General features: G+C 32.3%; 1 protein-coding gene across 4 annotated transcripts in view; it reads right to left on the bottom strand.

Moving 5' to 3' along the window:
- The window catches only part of LOC146995430 (aldo-keto reductase family 1 member A1-like), a 73,767-nt gene extending 58,290 nt beyond the window's left edge, over nt 1–15,477 (bottom strand). Inside the window, exons 1-2 of one of the 4 annotated variants that reach the window (XM_085823805.1) lie at nt 15,330–15,470; nt 3,043–3,121 (exon numbers count right to left, since the gene is read on the bottom strand). In XM_085823805.1, coding sequence (XP_085679931.1) covers nt 3,043–3,117 — 75 coding nt within the window. In that variant the 5' untranslated portion in view covers nt 3,118–3,121; nt 15,330–15,470. Of the gene's footprint in view, nt 1–3,042; nt 3,122–15,195; nt 15,308–15,329 lie in introns of those variants that run through there. The other 3 variants (XM_085823807.1, XM_085823804.1, XM_085823806.1) reach the window with 3 other exon arrangements.
- Between the last annotated feature and the right edge of the window lie 1,631 nt (nt 15,478–17,108).

Below are 17,108 nucleotides of genomic sequence, written 5' to 3'. Positions count from 1 at the left end.
GTCAAGACAATGTATGAGTTGACAATCAGATATGAAGCAGTGATTGAATGAGAATATTTGACATGGTAAGAGAATGATATGTACATGATAATTAAGCTGAAGATCTACAGAAATATTTGACATTTTTTAAATAAAAACAAAATCTGAAAGCTTTTAGATTTTATATTACGCCCAAAGGGTTTTTTAACGTTTTTTTGGGTTACCTTTATTTATTAAATATCATGTTCTTCGCACTTAAACCCGCGCGCTGGAGATGAAAATGTTCTTTTTTCGTACAGTGTTGGTATTGCTCGCTTTTGAAATCGTTGTTTGTGAATCAAAAATTCTTTAATGTTTGACAAAATATGAAATAGTTAATAAAACAAATTCCAAGTTCGGGCTTCCAGATCTCCATACTCTAGTAGACGACAACTTATTGAAAATTTGATGTCTCTAAATACCGGGGTTCTTTTTTTCCAGCACGAGAAACATACATACATTCATGCAGATTCTTCATTATTTAATTTCTTTAAACATAATACGGGGCCCTAATATTTGGTGGCAACAATTTGAAAAGTGAACTGACATTTATAGTGAACGAACGCAAAATGCCAAAACGAAATTAATAGCCCTTCTGGGCTAACACCGTTTGGGCTAAACATTGTTTAGTGAAAATATTGCATTTGTTGTAATTATGTAATATTGTTATTAAATTAAAGTGAAATTCCATTTGTAATTTACAGCAATATGCTGGAGGAAGGGGAAAAAAATACGTACCTTAAAATAATAGTTTCTAGATATATGGTTTCAGGCAGGTAAACTTAAAAAATATTTTTTCTTAAAAGAAACTATTTAAAAATAGACAAATAATCGCAAACACGTTCAGGAACTCAAATGAGCCTATTTTTGCTATAATATATGTAATAAAAAAGTTTTAAAAACAAAGTAATTTCAAAAATCGTAAAAAAAAGTGAGTTTTCAAACAAGATCTTTAATGAGAAGGACTTTAAGAAAAGACGCCCATATAGACTTAATTCTATAACTTGATTTTTTTTTTTTTTTTTTTTTTGTTTTGTATTAAAAACTTTACAATATTCTTTTCGCAATGATTATTTTGGCAGCTCCAAATTTTCATGAATTTTATGTACTAAAAGATTCTTTTTTATTGTCTTTTCGCATCCTCTATCAGGATTGCAAAGATCGGTTTTGTTAGTTTTTAGAAGTACCTTATAATAACTACGGCACAGATAGATTTACACTTCTTAACACAAACAGAAGGCTGTATAAAACATATACCTTTAACTATGACTCCAGTTCTTGACGTAAATATACCAAAAACTGCTCACTAGGATTTTGAGAGTGCAGGTGGATGCACTCAAGCAAATGTTTCTTAGAAAATGGGTTTCTGTAAATTTTATTTGTTCTGAAGATATCTGATTTAATAATAAATGCTTACGAGTTTACTTCTCGATAAACCAGTTTAAAAGAGTATAAATAAATCTGAATGAAAATCTCCTTATTAAAACAAAAAAACTCAGTTTTTGTTCAAGACTTTGGCAGTATATATTTTTAGTATATTTATAGAGTAACATAAACTGTGTCAAACTTGTGTAAATTTTATATTTTTGGAATGAGAAATATCTACTGTAATTTTTAAAATCAAAGTAGAAGAATTTGTTTTATGAAGGTAAATATGATCTAATGCTCCAAACTTTAAATGATGTTTAAACGCAAATACGAAATCAGACAATTGACAAATAATTTGATCCCATCCAAGCACTTTTTTTTTTCTTTTGGTGATAGAAGGTTTCGAAAAAGATTCACTCAAAAAGGTTATTTTTACAACACTGTATTACCAATTTCTGAAAATTTTATGTTCCTACTTCTATTATTTTTTCGCCCACTAGCGGCCGAGCGGTAAAGTCGCTAAACACTGGTAGTTCGGTCCGAGGTTCGAATCCCGCGAACGGGCTGGCTGCATGGGCGTTTTCGTGGTTTTCCCCATGTGTAACGTGTATACGAGCCAGTTTCCCTTAGAAAGTCCTCCACGAAGGCATCCCTCCTCTTAGGCAGATAGCCCTCGAGGCTTTGCCATACTCACACACACACACACACTATTATTTTTTCGTTAATAAATTGTTTAAATGTGTCGAAAACATTTGAATTGTTTTTAGTAATCGAAAATTTATGGCATCGAAATTAAAAATGATTATACTATTACAATATTATAACCGTAGTATCATAATTATATGGTAGTATAATTATGGCAATATAATTATGTCAAGCGACAACATTATAATATACAGTAAAAGTGCCATGTAAAAGTACATCATTGGAAAATATACAAGTATCATAAATTTCACAATATAATTTTACCGTTATATGATGCAATGATAATAATATTACAATTTTCATATTATCTGCAATTATATGGTAATATTGGAATATTAAAAAACAATTTTTTAAATAAACATGTGTAATTTACTGAAAATCATTGGCATGCTACTAATTTTTCTGAACCTATTTTCTGACGAATATTGCTTAATAATTTACTGAAATTAAAATAATAAAACTCGGTTGCAACTGTCAGCAAATTATGCTAAATCAGAAACAAACTTTGAATTTTTCACGATCAAATCGTATTTCTCAATACTCATTTCTCTAGCGTAAAAAATACAATGTCTCAATTTTTTTAAGGACTAGTTGCATCATATTCAGGGAATTGTTCCCTAAATATAATGCATGGTTTCTTATTCATCATACTTTAAAATTAGATTACTATATTATTTTTACGATACTTATGAGGTGTATCTCTACATACTATTAAATGACATATATTAAGTTGCAATAGCCTCACATGTACCTAAAATATAATAAAAAAATGGAAAAACATGTTAAATTTTTAGGGTGACGGATTGAGAATGAAATACGACTATTTCAAACTTATCCCATTTGTATGATGAATCTATGATTTCATGATATTTTTACATGCTTTCACCTCAAATTCTTTTTCAACCTATCGTATTATAGCTTTTTCAGCTAATAAGAAAATAAAATTCTTACCTGCCACATTCCAAGTCCAATGATTGGCATCGCATATCCATTGTAAAGTGGAACACATCGCACCGTTGAATCCATTTCCCTGTGATCAGAATAAAATTATAGTAATCGATAAAAGACAGAGTATATTCTGTTTCTTTGAACAGTGACTTGCATAACAAGATCTCACCCTCGAATTTCGACGTTTGCCCTTGAATCAAGGACCAAACGCTCTTTCATATCAGCTGTCTCTCTATCGTAAACTGATATGATAAACCCAGAAATGCATTTAAAGAAACATTCCTTGGAATTATGACACTGAGCCCATTGTATTCCACAAGCTCTCTGTTTAAAATGTGTTCTGAGTTTAAACTCACCAATCTCTCTTTAATCAGCACTTCTCTTTTAAGAGGACGGGGAAACATATTTTCACACTAAAAATTTTCAATTTTGCTCTTTAATTTTTATAGAATTATACTAATTGGTAAAAGATGACAAATAATATATATTAATATTGTATACATAGTACATTTTATTAATAAATTTGTTTTACCAATTATACTAATTGGTAAAAGATGACAAATAATATATATTAATATTGTATACATAGTACATTTTATTAATAAATTTGTTCTGGAGTGGAAAACGAAAAAACAGCTGCGTTCTCAAATTTCAGATCGTCTAGCTGCTAGTTGGATGTGCCAAAAATAATTAATTCTTTAAAGTTACAACTACGAATACAAATCATACGTTCAATAGTTTCCATACTTTGCTTGTTTTAGAAAGACAACTACTAACAGAATAATTTACATTATATACCTCCAGAATATAACAGGATGATGTATATTATATTTTAAAAATGCGCTTTGCTATCATAAAGTTAAAATGATCTTACGAGACAACCTGGCGACTTCTCGCACAGGCGTAAAAGAATACTAGCACAGAAGAAGGGTAAAATAACCCTTTAATTATTCGTCAAACTCTTAATACAAATGCATGCACTTCGCACTTACAATAACACTGACGATTTGCGGTGTAACTTAAGAAAAGTTACACACTAATTTCAAAGATAAAAGAGTAGCGTTGGACTAACAATTTTATTTAAGGCTAACTAGGCTGACTTAGCAACCTACCCAGCGATGTACTTATTAAATGCCCAAAAAGGCGTATCAAAAACTCAGCGTAACAGCAGGGACAAACTAGTAGCGTGCGCTGGCTAGCGAAATCACGCTTTGAATAAACTACAAGATTCGTCCATTTAAATACTCACTTTACTTAAATTTGTATCCTGGCAAGGAAATGCGAATGGAAAATGAAAGGTTCGGGAAAGGTACAACTTAAAATAATTTGTTATGTAAAATAAGGGAAACCCTACAATATGTACTATTAATTATAACTCTCAGAAAATACTGCCTGCTATTAAAACCATTTATTTACTCGTCATACTGTCTAAAAAAGTTGATTTCTTAATAGATTTAATTCTGAAAGACGGAAACTTTGATAGGTTCTTTAATCGAAAGAAAACTTTGATAGGTTCTTTAATCGAAAGAAGTCTAAAACAGCGCTTTTCGTAAATAGTACCACCCTCTTTGAGGCCTCTGAATTATGAAAAGACTTTATGCATCATTAGACAGCAAATGGTTACAGCATAGAAATACTAAAAATACTTGAAAAATAAAATTTAAAGTTATCTAGCAATACTTACATATTACCCAAGTAACACCAGAGCGTTCAGAGTATGTTCCAACGTCGTGTCAACCGTTATGCGATGATGTTACGTACGTTTATAATTGTCTACACAATGTGGTAAATTAATGAGGTTACAACAACGTTGTTTAGACCACATTTTTCAGAATAAGTTGCTAGGATATAGCTTTCAACTGGCACATTTGGAACACTTCCAACAGGTAATGTAGAAGAACGTCTCACTCACATTGCATTCAGAAAGAATATTTAATCGAATTGTGAGCACGTATGAAACTAATATTCCTCAAAGTAGGCAATACCCGCTTTCTTGGGAGTATTGGAATTAGAAGGGTGGCTTTATGCATCGCAGAAGCATTTCAATTAGATGGGGGCTCTCTACATCACATGCGGGAGGTAGCAGGTTTTAAAGGCCTAGACATATAGCAAAGGATTAATAACAGCATTTAGAAATAATTTATTCATTAATTTGAAACAAGTTACACTGGAACATTCAGAATACGTCAATCGTTCTATTTCAGTGTTTCGTGCATTTACAATGTTCTGCATGATAGCATTGCTAAAACATGTCTTTCTATTTATCTTTTTTTTTTCTTCTTTATATTAAATGAATGAGGGATTACTTGATCGTTAAGCATTGGTCAGGAAGGGCTTAATCTATCAGTCATTTTGTCTCATCTACGACAGCGTTGTACCAGGGTAGAACGCAAAGGGAAGACCGATATTACACTTAAAGAAAGGGTGATGAATAACTGCAAACGAAATCACCCCATATGCGGTCAGGTCGTAAATTTACAATCCCTTTTTCAGGGGGGGGAGCTGAGAAGAAGGGGACAATCTTGCTCGGGATCTTGAGAAAATGTGAGGGTTGTTTAAACATCTAACTTCTCTACATTTAGTTTTATACAGAGGAAAATACAAATTGAATTCTTCGAATGAATGCAATTTTGTACAATGAAAATGTATTACTTAACGATAACCTGTAAGATAAATAACATCATTTTTAAAGCCATAGGTGTAGAAAGACAGATATTTGTTACACGAATGAATTTGTAATAAATATTGAGTTTTTCATATCGAATGCTATGTTCCATGCATGTGAAGTAGCTGAGTATGTGAGATAATAGTCATAACCGAATGGCTTTCAACCTTTTCACGTCTAAGGACTGTTTTTCAATTACATTGTGGTCGCTGCTTTTTGGTTAATTTTCTAATGACATATAAACAATAATTGTTTTTATTTGAGATTTATGAATAAAATAACGCAAACTAGAATGCAGAAAATTCTTCAGAATGAAGTTAAATAATACTGAAAAATACATTATTGATGCACTTTTGGGTTTTATATGTAGTAGTATGAACTACTACTATAATCCTTAAATGGAATCCTTAAGTTATATATATCTATGTATAAATGGAACCAAATATAGAACAAGGTATAAAATATCAAAGAAAAATATCTTTATTATACAATGTTCATTACCATACGTATATTTACTTAATATCAATATAAATAGTTAGTTAGGTTTCGTAGATATATAATTTATTATATTTTGTATTTTTTGTATTAGATTCAATATTGTATACGTATCTGAAGTTTAATTTTACTTGTTCTCTTTTTGGGTTACGACTTTAAGTGAGAAAGAATTGTTAGGGCCTCCATAGGGATTACATTATATACAATCAGTTAGGATTCGACTTTTCCTTTCTTTTAATCATTATATATATTTAAATACTACTTAATAAGTATACATAAAATATAGCAGTTTTTTAAGCTACTTATTTATATATCTATTGTTTGGTCTGGTTTGTTTGATTATAGCAAAGCATTCGACGGTTATTTGCCTAAGGGTGCCTCATGGAGAACTTTCTAAGCAAAACTGACTCTTATGCACGTTACACGTGGGACAAACCTCGTAAACACCAATACAGCCATCCCTGTTAAAATTATTATTTAGAAATGCGCTTATAATGGTTTTTATATTTACGAAAGATACTTCCCGTTTACTCAGGCTCACTGTATTCAAGTCGATAGGACCAATTGAATGGAAAAATCGATTTGTTAATTCATTTCAAAGTTTCAAATCGGATGAATGGACTCGCAAAAAAAAAAAAAAAAAAAAAAAAAAAAAAAAAAAATGCACATTAAAATACGGTCATTGAACTACAGTGAGTATGAAAATTTTAACAAAGATTTCGTACTTTATCTTATGAAAACAAAATATCAGAATCTAATTAAATGTTTCACTTATTAGAAAAATAGAAAATATAAATATTTTTGAATAAAAAGAAATTATCTTTAAAAAATTTAATTTAAATGAAAAAAATAAAAGAATTACAAAATATTGCAGAAATTACATAAAATAGCGAATAAACTTATTCGGCACAAGCTCGCTAAATGTAAAACAAATTGTACAGTCAGAAAGCTCGCCTTGTCATAGAAATATACTGTTTATGGGGTTTAAAGGTTATTCAGACTAACGTGCGAAGTTCAGTGAGTAACATGTATTTTCCTTTGAATGTATAAACTAGTCAAAAAAAGGGGGGAGCACTTGACAATTAGATGCAAATTTAACAGCTGGATTGAAGGAACCCTACTACAACCTACCACTTTGTGTAAGTGTTTTCGGGGATTTCTTTAAGGTATGTAAATATGAGCCCATTTTCCCTTGAAAATTCTCCATGAAATCATGCCTAGCCAACCCTCATATGTTTTGCCATATTCAACACAAAATCATTCTTAAAATGATTAATTAATTAATTTTATGTTAGATGATACGAAGCTTTTCAAAAACTAGGACAAAAACTACTTTCAAAAACTACTTTCCGTAAACAATTAGGTATTACTAAGCGCTGTTCAACTGGAATTGGGTTGGATTATTTATTTATAGCAGTGCTTTTCAGTCGACTTACATGTACCTGTAAGTATTGCTTAGAGGGGGGTGGAAGGAAATTCCTGAACGAAAACAATGTAATAATGAAATGTTTTTCGTATCCTATGTAAGTCTCAATTCTGATACATGTGCATCCTTATACACATTACTGACTTACAGTGAAGAACAGAGAACTCTAGCTCCATTGAAGATTTTATTTCTGATATACTGATTCTGAATGAGACCTAAAAACACTTTTCCTTTAAAATATATCTCCCCTTATGATCCCTGACACAGCCGTTTACTTTCCCCTTCCGTAATTAACGTCAGTCTCCTGCTCTTGACCGCATTTGCAAAGCCACCCTGCAAACACCCATGCCTTCGCCGGGATTTAAATACTGGCTTTGTGGCAAATGGTACCTCTAAGCAACTTATCGAACAAGTTGAAGCATCTTTTCATCATGCAGCACTATATTTTGGAATAATTTCTGATAACTTTAAACAGATACTTCAAGCATACGTGCGATTTATGCTACATTTAGAATGAATATCTAATCGCGTTGGGAAAGAATAACACGCACAATGTAACTGACTGTTCAAAAAGCTAATGATAATCGACGTAGATTTTATGTTACGAGTACCAGAAACTTAGAGCAATTCAAACACGACCACCTTCTTCACCTGCTCGTTGTACTTGTCTTTCATTTAATTACTGCGTAGGCATTGCAATTAAATGAAAGCTCGTTGCAGAAAGGCGTAAAATGAAAGCTCGTTGCGTGTGTGTGTGTGTATGTGTGTGATTATGGCAAAGTCTCGAGGGCTATCTGCCTAAGAGGAGGGATGCCTTCGTGGAGGACTTTCTAAGGGAAACTGGCTCGTATACACGTTACACATGGGGAAAACCACGAAAACGCCCATGCAGCCAGCCCGTTCGCGGGATTCGAACCTCGGACCGAACTACCAGTGTTCAGCGACTTTACCGCTCGGCCGCTGGTGGGCAAAAGGTTCGTTGCAGAAAGGCATAAATGTTTGAATCGTTGAAAGCGCTTCTGCTAAAATAAAATATACCCCAATTATCGTTGATTTTCTTGATTATATTAATTATCATTCGTTGGAGTTAATCTAACAATGTGTTACAGCATATCTTTGAACTAAAGTGCTAATACGTTTTGGAGAATATATCCAGTGTGTACCTTAAAAGTTACTATCACTCTCTCTACATTTAGAACAATTCTATTCAAACAATAATATCTGTTAATCTTTTATCACACCAAATGGCGCTGGCGTTCAGTTTTGGAATTTTAAGAAACATTCTCAGACAAAAATTTGATCTTCAGATTTTGGTTTACCAGTATTGTTATAATATAGGGCTCTCAGAAAAATGTATACACACTTTAACAGATGGTATCTGCGTATTAGTTTGAAAGTTAAAATGAATTATCGTTATTAGTATGTAGTAGCTCAACATACGTCGGTAATATGTGACGTATGGCGTATGATATTGAATCAAAATAGTTTTAAGGGATCCTGAAGGGCGTAGAACAGGAAATATGTTATACTCAGGACCAGATTAAGACTTTCGACCGAGACCTTTAATCACTTAAAAGATTCTAGTGCTCCCACGTACATTTAAGGCTGTCTCGCGACCCATTTCTTCTCTCTTGGTTCTGGTTTAACTGCACAATTCAAAGGTAAAACCAGCAATGGAAATTTTTTGTGATACCCGCTTTCCTTGGTTTTGTAATGACCTTTTTGCGGTACCTCCTTTCCTTTGTGCCCTAAGCATGTCCTTATTTTGATTAACGGCTAATTTAGCTCTTACTATGATATATGTTCTTCGACAAAAAATTACAGCGGCATTTCCGACAGTGAAAAGATTTTAACTATAAATAAATTGCCTGTTCTCTTAGTAATACGTAGTTAAAATAATTTATATGTAGAATATACATGTTATTATTAATTTGGTAAATGCAAAATTTAGTTTTATTATTAATATTAAGTTTTTTGGAAGAAATCTAAAAAAGTCTTTGAAACAGAAGATTTCTGATTGGCACAAGTAAAAATTTTTCTTCTTCATGGAGTCACTCCTTCACAGAATTTCATTGTTTCTTCTTCTGAGAATTTGTAATATTTACAAATATTTTCGGAGATTTGAGTAAACATATTTGTAATTTGTATTTTAGCATAAATAGTATAACAATTTGAAAACACTTTTTTTTTTTTAAAAGGCAAGAAAATTTGAAAACTTAAAAAATGCAGTATATTTTTTAACATAATCAATGCCTCAGAAATTCATTTAATCTTGGAGATGTTTTAAGAAAATAATGATATAAAATAAAATTTTAGGTTTTTCTAACGAATAGAATTTCACAAAAATCTACCTAAATGTTAAAAAAAAAAAAAAAAAAAATTCATTTTGAGAAAAAAACTTGAAAAACCAAACAGATGACTCTGTCAACAACATTTAAAAATATTTTACTTCTTTGCACCATAATGAGAGCTGGAGTTAATCATTAAGCAAAAACTAAGCACGTGTTTAAAGCATCAAGTAAATAGGGCACCACAAAAAGATGCTCAATGACTCAAGGAAAGCGGAGGCACCTCAAAAATCTCCCATTGTTGGCAGTACGGGAACCAGAACGCACCGGGCGGTATGATTTAGAAGCTGCAAAATATTTACAGTTCAGAAAGGAACCAACGAGATATATGAAGTTATATGAAGTCGTTGAAAGGAACCGGGCGGTAGAATTTCGGAATCGCAGGGTTTATACCGGGTGGCAAAAAGTTTAGCGCCCGTTGATTCCCTGTTTACCATGGAATGTATGGTGCAGCGAAACCAAAATACAGAGAGAAGGATTGGGGGGAAATCAGGCGTTGTAATGTTAATGTATGTACGGAACCCAAAAATCTTTTAAATGCCTAGCGCTTTTAACAATCTTAACCCAGTCCTGACCATAATCATATGTGATAACTGCTTTGTAGCTTTATGATTCCTTTTATTTTGTCTTAAAGAATTTTGCTTCCTACGTCATTTTGGATACAATGGTATCTCGGTCTACGCCATTAATCAGTTCCATATTTTTGGACGTTTGCTGGTTTTACCAATAAGAAATAAAAGGAAAAATAATCCGTTCTTATGAGAAAAAAATCCTTTATTATTATTATTACAGTATTTAATACTAAAATACAAATGTATTGGGTGAAATTTATACTGTACATAATGAAGAACTGCACAGGACACTAGACAAATGTTTTTCACGACAGCAGAATTAAAGGCTACAGAATTTTAAGTCCTGGAGAGAAAATCATAATAAGTCGATTGTCCGATTTATTGAAGATGTTGCAACTAATGAACCTATAAGCATCTCTCTCAACCAGATTAAAGAAAATCCTAAGGAAGAAAGCTTGAAACAAGAAGTAAAAAATGAAGTTCCTGAAAGCAAAGAAATAACAGAGTTCGATGGAGGATCTTTGGAACTCAGGAGATCAAACAAAACCACAGAAGATAATCCTACTGGTCGCTACTGATATGTAAAATATCTAGTTGATACTGAACCTAAAACCTGAGACGAGTTCTAATTCTAGGAGAATATAGAAAGAGAAAATGGCTGAAAGCTGTTCGAGAAGAAACTACTTCATTAGAAGGTTTGGCTTAGCTTATTAATATTACGGCAAAGCACACTAGAGCTTTCTCACTAAGGGGAGAGATGCCTTCGTGGAGGACTTTCTAAGGAAAATTGGCTGGCATACACGTTATTCATAGGGAAAATAGCGAAAACGCTCATGCAGCCACTGAGTTTGCCTGGAATCGAACCCAGATCGGAACTACCACTGTTCAGCGACTACCGCCTAGCCGCTGGTGGGCCGCAATTCATCAGAAGAAAACGGCACCTGATAATTAGTTTACTTACGAAAAGGAAGAAAACAAATAGGCCGCAAATGGACTTTCAAAAGGAAGCTTAAAAATGAGAAAAATTGAAAGATTAGCCAGATTATTTGCAAAAGTTTGGATCTGTCTATGACGAAACCTTTGCTCCTGTGGTGAAATACACAACACTATAAGTTTTCCTATGCGTTGAATCTCAGAAAAACATGTCTGTCTGACATACTGATGTCAAAACAGCTTTTCTTCACGGACAAGAAGAAAAAATTTACATGACCCATCCTGAAGGTTGCACAAAAGTTGAAAATAAAAGTAAAGCAGATCTGTTCTTCGTTTGGTAATCGAACCGCCTTTGCAATGTTAGCTGATTTAATAGCGTCTTCAGTTATCACAATCGTAGACACCATTATACTCAGCGTATGGTATGCAGCAGTCAAATTCCGGATATGCATGCCATCTTCATACTTGTGGTATATCAATGCACTCTTTTTTCACCTTCATTAGTGATGTGATCCTAACTATTTTTTTCGCTGTGTGACTCTTCTTATTAACGTTCCTGAAACTCATTGTTGATGATTTTGAAAACCATTTATAGGGAAAAAAACACTAAATCACTTAAAAATTCTGAGTTATAATGCGTATTGTTTACTGAATCAGCAGAAACAGACGTATTGACAGCAACTAATAGTAGCAAGAGACGTACTGACGCTCTATGGCCCGTCATAGCATGGTTTCGAAACAGGTTTAGCATGGTTTTAACAAGCGTAGTGCGGGCAATCGTTATTCATCGAACTTCAGTCGCATTTCAAACATATATCGTATATCAAACAAAACGTTTCCCGTTCAAACAGGACCTATACCAAGCTGGACGTATTTCAAAGCGAACGTACATCGTAGTACTACTATATATATTGTTTCAGCTTCGTAGAGTAGATTTTGACTATCTTTCGAAGCGTCTTAAACGTATTACTGTATGTCTGTATTATTCCCTAAAATTTTCAGTACTTCCGTTTTCAATAGAAAGACACCCTCATTAAAAAAATAACTTTATCCGAATCTCCAATCTCCAACATTTTTTACATCAACATCTATTTTTAAAAATTTAGAGTCATCCACGGATATACCGAAGTGAATGCTCTTTAAACTCAGATTTTCTTTTTCTTGTTGTTGTTAACAGATGCAATTCTGTGTGTGTTTATGGAAAAGCCTCGAGGGCTATCTGCCTAAGAGGAGGGATGCCTTCGTGGAGGCCTTTCTAAGGGAAACTGCCTCGTATACACGTTACACATAGGGAAAACCACGAAAACACCCATGCAGCCAACCCGTTCGCGGGGGATGTAATTCTGTAAGGGAATGTTTAAATGCTGAAATGTGCTTAACGCTGTTGACATAAATGGAGAATATTAATTAAATACATTATTGATAAGTCTCAGTAAAAAGTTATTTAAAAAGAAATCTCAAAACATTTTTAAAATAAGAGGCGTGGCTCTTTTACATATTTTACTTTAATTTACTAGCTTTCAGTACTTTAAACCTAAATATATTCTATATCAACAAATATAATCGGCAGTGTTCATTCTATTTTAAAATTAAATTTGGAAAATGGATTTTGGGAAGATTTGATCTTACTTACTAAATTCAATTTTCTAATTTTAATTTTATCTTAATTATTTTAAAAGTTAAAAATTACGTTATTAAATTTCATTTAAATATGTAATATGGAACAAAATTACTTGCATTTTCTGAGATACTTTTTACATGTTGTTCTTCAACTCTTTCATTAATTAAAACGTTTATTCATTCATTTGGTATAGTTAACGTCTCAGAAATGGATGATATTATTTAAAAACTAATAATTTTCTTTTTTCTTCCTAAGCAAACATCTTTCCATGTCTCAAATTTTTTTTAAAAAAGTGAACGAAATCAACTTTTTTTGCTACGTCAAAATGGCCGGGCTCACCAGCGACGGAGCGGTAAAGTCGCTGAATACTGGTAGTTCAGCCCGGGGTCGAATTCCATCGAACGGGCTGGCTTCATGGGCATTTTCGTGTTTTTACTCATGTGTAACGTGTATACGATCCAGCTTCCCTTTAAAAGTCCTCCATGAAGGCATATATCCTCTTAGATAGGTAGCCCTCGTGTGCTTTGCCATAATTAAATAAATAAAACCTTCTTAACTCTTATGAAGGCAACAATTGGTATGTGGTCAGTGGTGAGGCAACGATGCTAAGAGCAAAATGAAAAGCAATCCCTGATCTAGAAGCAAGATGCATGATATACCAGTTTCTAGTTGTAATTGGCAAAATAAATGCATTAGCAAAACTTTCTTTATAAAAATAAAGAAAAAAAAAAAAAAAAAAATATTTTCTGAAGGAAAGAAGAAATTTTCCCCGAAAATTTAGTGCTAAATTTTTAACCGGAAATATGTTTCAAGGCAGAGCTTAAATTGCACCGCAGCCCACCGGAGCTCAGCTTCGGCACTTCTTATTTTTTGGTAAAAAATAATTCTAGGCGAAGCGCACCGGAGCCCTAAATATGACGATTCCGGCACTTATTTTATGTAACCAAACAACAATTTCTGTAGAAATTTGATCTCGAAAATTTATTTTTTACAATAAAATTATATTAAAAATCTTTTATTAAATTTTAGTTTATCTCTTTACATTTTATTTAATTTGAATTATTTAATTATCTTAATCTGTAATTATCTAAATAAATAATAATTAATTATTTTTATTTAATTAAATAATAATTATTATTAAATAATAACTGGTAAATATTAATCAAGTAATTATGAATTAATTTGATAATTATTAACTATTTACTTTTTAAATTATTCATGATTTTAATAGTAATTTTATTTACTTACTTTTGTTCCTCTTTGTTGACGGTCTTCCCCAGGGCTCCGGCAGTTCGACTTTTAGAAATTAAGCCCTGTTTCAAGGTACAGTAGAGGCTGCTTTATGTGATCGCGGTTAACACTATCATTCACATATCATTAAATATTCATGAAGTCTATCACGTTTGCATACGAGAAACATAGAAAATACATAGCTTATTGTAATCGTCAATTCGGTTAAGATCAAAATATTAATGGATACATTTTTAAACTAAATAAAAATCGCCAAATGAAAGATAAAGTAGTCAAATAAGTTCAAAATACGTTATAAAAAATAGCGAAGCGACAGAAAACCAATTAAAATTAGGTAAAAAACACCTTAGTTTGTCAATAGCTCTATCGATTTTGCGGGCTATCAGACACAAGTTCATCCTTTTAAGAAGCAAAAACATATCTGTGAACTCTTCCCCCCCCCCATGAAAACAATTACGCCCAACTGAGGTTGCTTTTTTGCCCCTTTTTTTAAATTTTACTTGGCATGTTCTGTTTTAATAACATCGATCAAATAATTTCCAAAAACATTATGAACAGTTCATAAATGAACGTTTGCATGAAAGACTTGATGTTCATACACAAACTTTTGATTTTTCCTAATTAAAATGCTGTGAAAGTACATAGTTATATGCTTCTAATTATATTTATGTGCAATTAATTAATTTTCATTGCTGTTTGGAAGGATATTTTTCTCTTCGTTGAATGTTATCATTCAATTAATGTTATCTAAATAGCCATGGATAAACGTGATCAGATTAAGCAGAGCACCCTGTAAAAGTTTTATGTGAGAAAATTTAACATTACTGAAACAGGAAAATACTTACGACTTAATGAAATAAATGTCTTTTACAGTAGACACTGATAAATAGAAGAACAGTTCATGCTTCACTGAACAGAAAGACATTTCTCTTTAAACCTAATATCCTAAAGACCAGAATTCTACTGATGATAAACATACCTGTCCTGTAAGATCCATGTGATATTCCTCGAACGAGCTGTGTTGAGTCCATACTCACGGACTGGCTAAAATCGCTATTTATTATACAATTTGTGGGCTGAAGAAAAAGCAAAGAGCTATCAATGGATGGGCAAGTCCATTAATTCAAGAAGGGGAACTTAACTTTTGCCCTAGGGTAAAAAAACTTAGGGCCCCATGAAGGTTGGCATGCTTCTGGGCGGGGCAACTGCTAAGTTTTTCTTCATGCGCGTTCTTTAGCGATTCAGCAGGGTGGGGAAAGAAATTATGAAAGGAGAAAAAAAGTGGAAGAAGAAATAAAGAGACACGAAAAGAGAATGTGCCAGTTACTTCGAAGCCGAAGGCATGGTTATGATAATTTGTTTATAAGATCGCAGTCCCCATTTTTTTTCTATTTTCGGTTCGGTTTTTCAACAAATACAAAAAGCATATGAATTTATGAATATTTCAGAGAACAAAGCCAAAAATTTTGTCTAACTGCGTAATACTCTTTTTTTCATTTTTATTTATGTATTTATCTTTAAAATACTAATATAAATCTTATTTGTCTGTGTCAGATTTGGTCACTTTTTATGGAACCATTATTTGATTTAAAAAAATCTGAAAGCTTTCAGATTTAAATTACGACCGAAGAGGCGTTTTTTTTTTAACGTTTTGTGTGTTACCTTTATTTATTACATAGCATGTCCTTCCCACTTAAACCATAAAATTCAATTCAACAGTAATATCGCAAAATAATTTTAAAATAAGCATATCTTTAGAATTTCCGATACACAGTCTTGCACTCTGGAGATAATTTCCCCCCCCCCCGTACAGTTTTGCCATTGCTCGCTTTGAAATGCTTAAGCTTGTTAATCGAAAATTCATTAAAAAGTTACAAAATATGAAATCGATAATAAAACAAATTCCAAATTAGGACTTCCATATTCGGTGGAGGATTACATGGTAACGCCTACCTCAATGTTACGCCATGCTATCGAATTTAAAAGTATGCAAACAATGCTACTGTTTAACAGACAGCACACTAAAATGCTCTAAAGGAAACAAAAATAGAAAAAGGAAAAGAGAAGAAGTTAGCTGGACTTTAATAAAAACATTATTGCAATAATCCGTATATTTATGAATTAAAGGAAATTATCCGTATGTTAAAAGTGTATAACGTAACCACGTGTTTAAGAGGTTAAAAATGTATTAAATATGTATGCAAAGTTTATATAAAATTTATCCATGCTTCATATAAAGTTTATCTCCGTGAAAAGTTCGAACAACTATCTAAAACAGAAAGTTTGCGAAAATTGTGCTTTATAGAGAAGATAAACAAGTGTTTGCCTTCTTTTAAGTTAAAAAGAGCATTTATTTTCGTATTTCTATTGTTTCTGGTATACCAGAAAAACTAATGCAATTATAATTTCATTATTGAATCTGCTAATGTTTTTTGATCGACTAGTACCTTTCACATAGCAAAATATAATTTTACATAAACTTTCGCTTCAGTTTTTAGAATAGATAGTTTCCTATAAAATTTGATATCTTTTAGAATCTTACAGATATAGTTCGTCCCCTCGACTCGCCGCATATCGATTTTTTTTTTTCAAAATATGCATTCAAAAAATTCTGAGATACGGACGTAATTCCTTTTCTTAATTATTTTCGCTATGTACACTGCTCAAAAAAAAAAAAAAAAAAAAAAAAAAAAGGGACAGTGCTATATCTCCCGTTCTACTGGGCCGATTGACAAAATTCAAACTACGTTTTTCATGT

This window comes from Stegodyphus dumicola, chromosome 9, assembly GCF_044657685.1.
Source record: "Stegodyphus dumicola isolate Sdum_Otavi_A_Nest chromosome 9, ASM4465768v1".
Classification (NCBI taxonomy): Eukaryota; Metazoa; Arthropoda; class Arachnida; order Araneae; family Eresidae; genus Stegodyphus; species Stegodyphus dumicola.
Note: the sequence above shows the minus strand (reverse complement) of the source record. Positions and strands in the feature narration are given on the sequence as shown.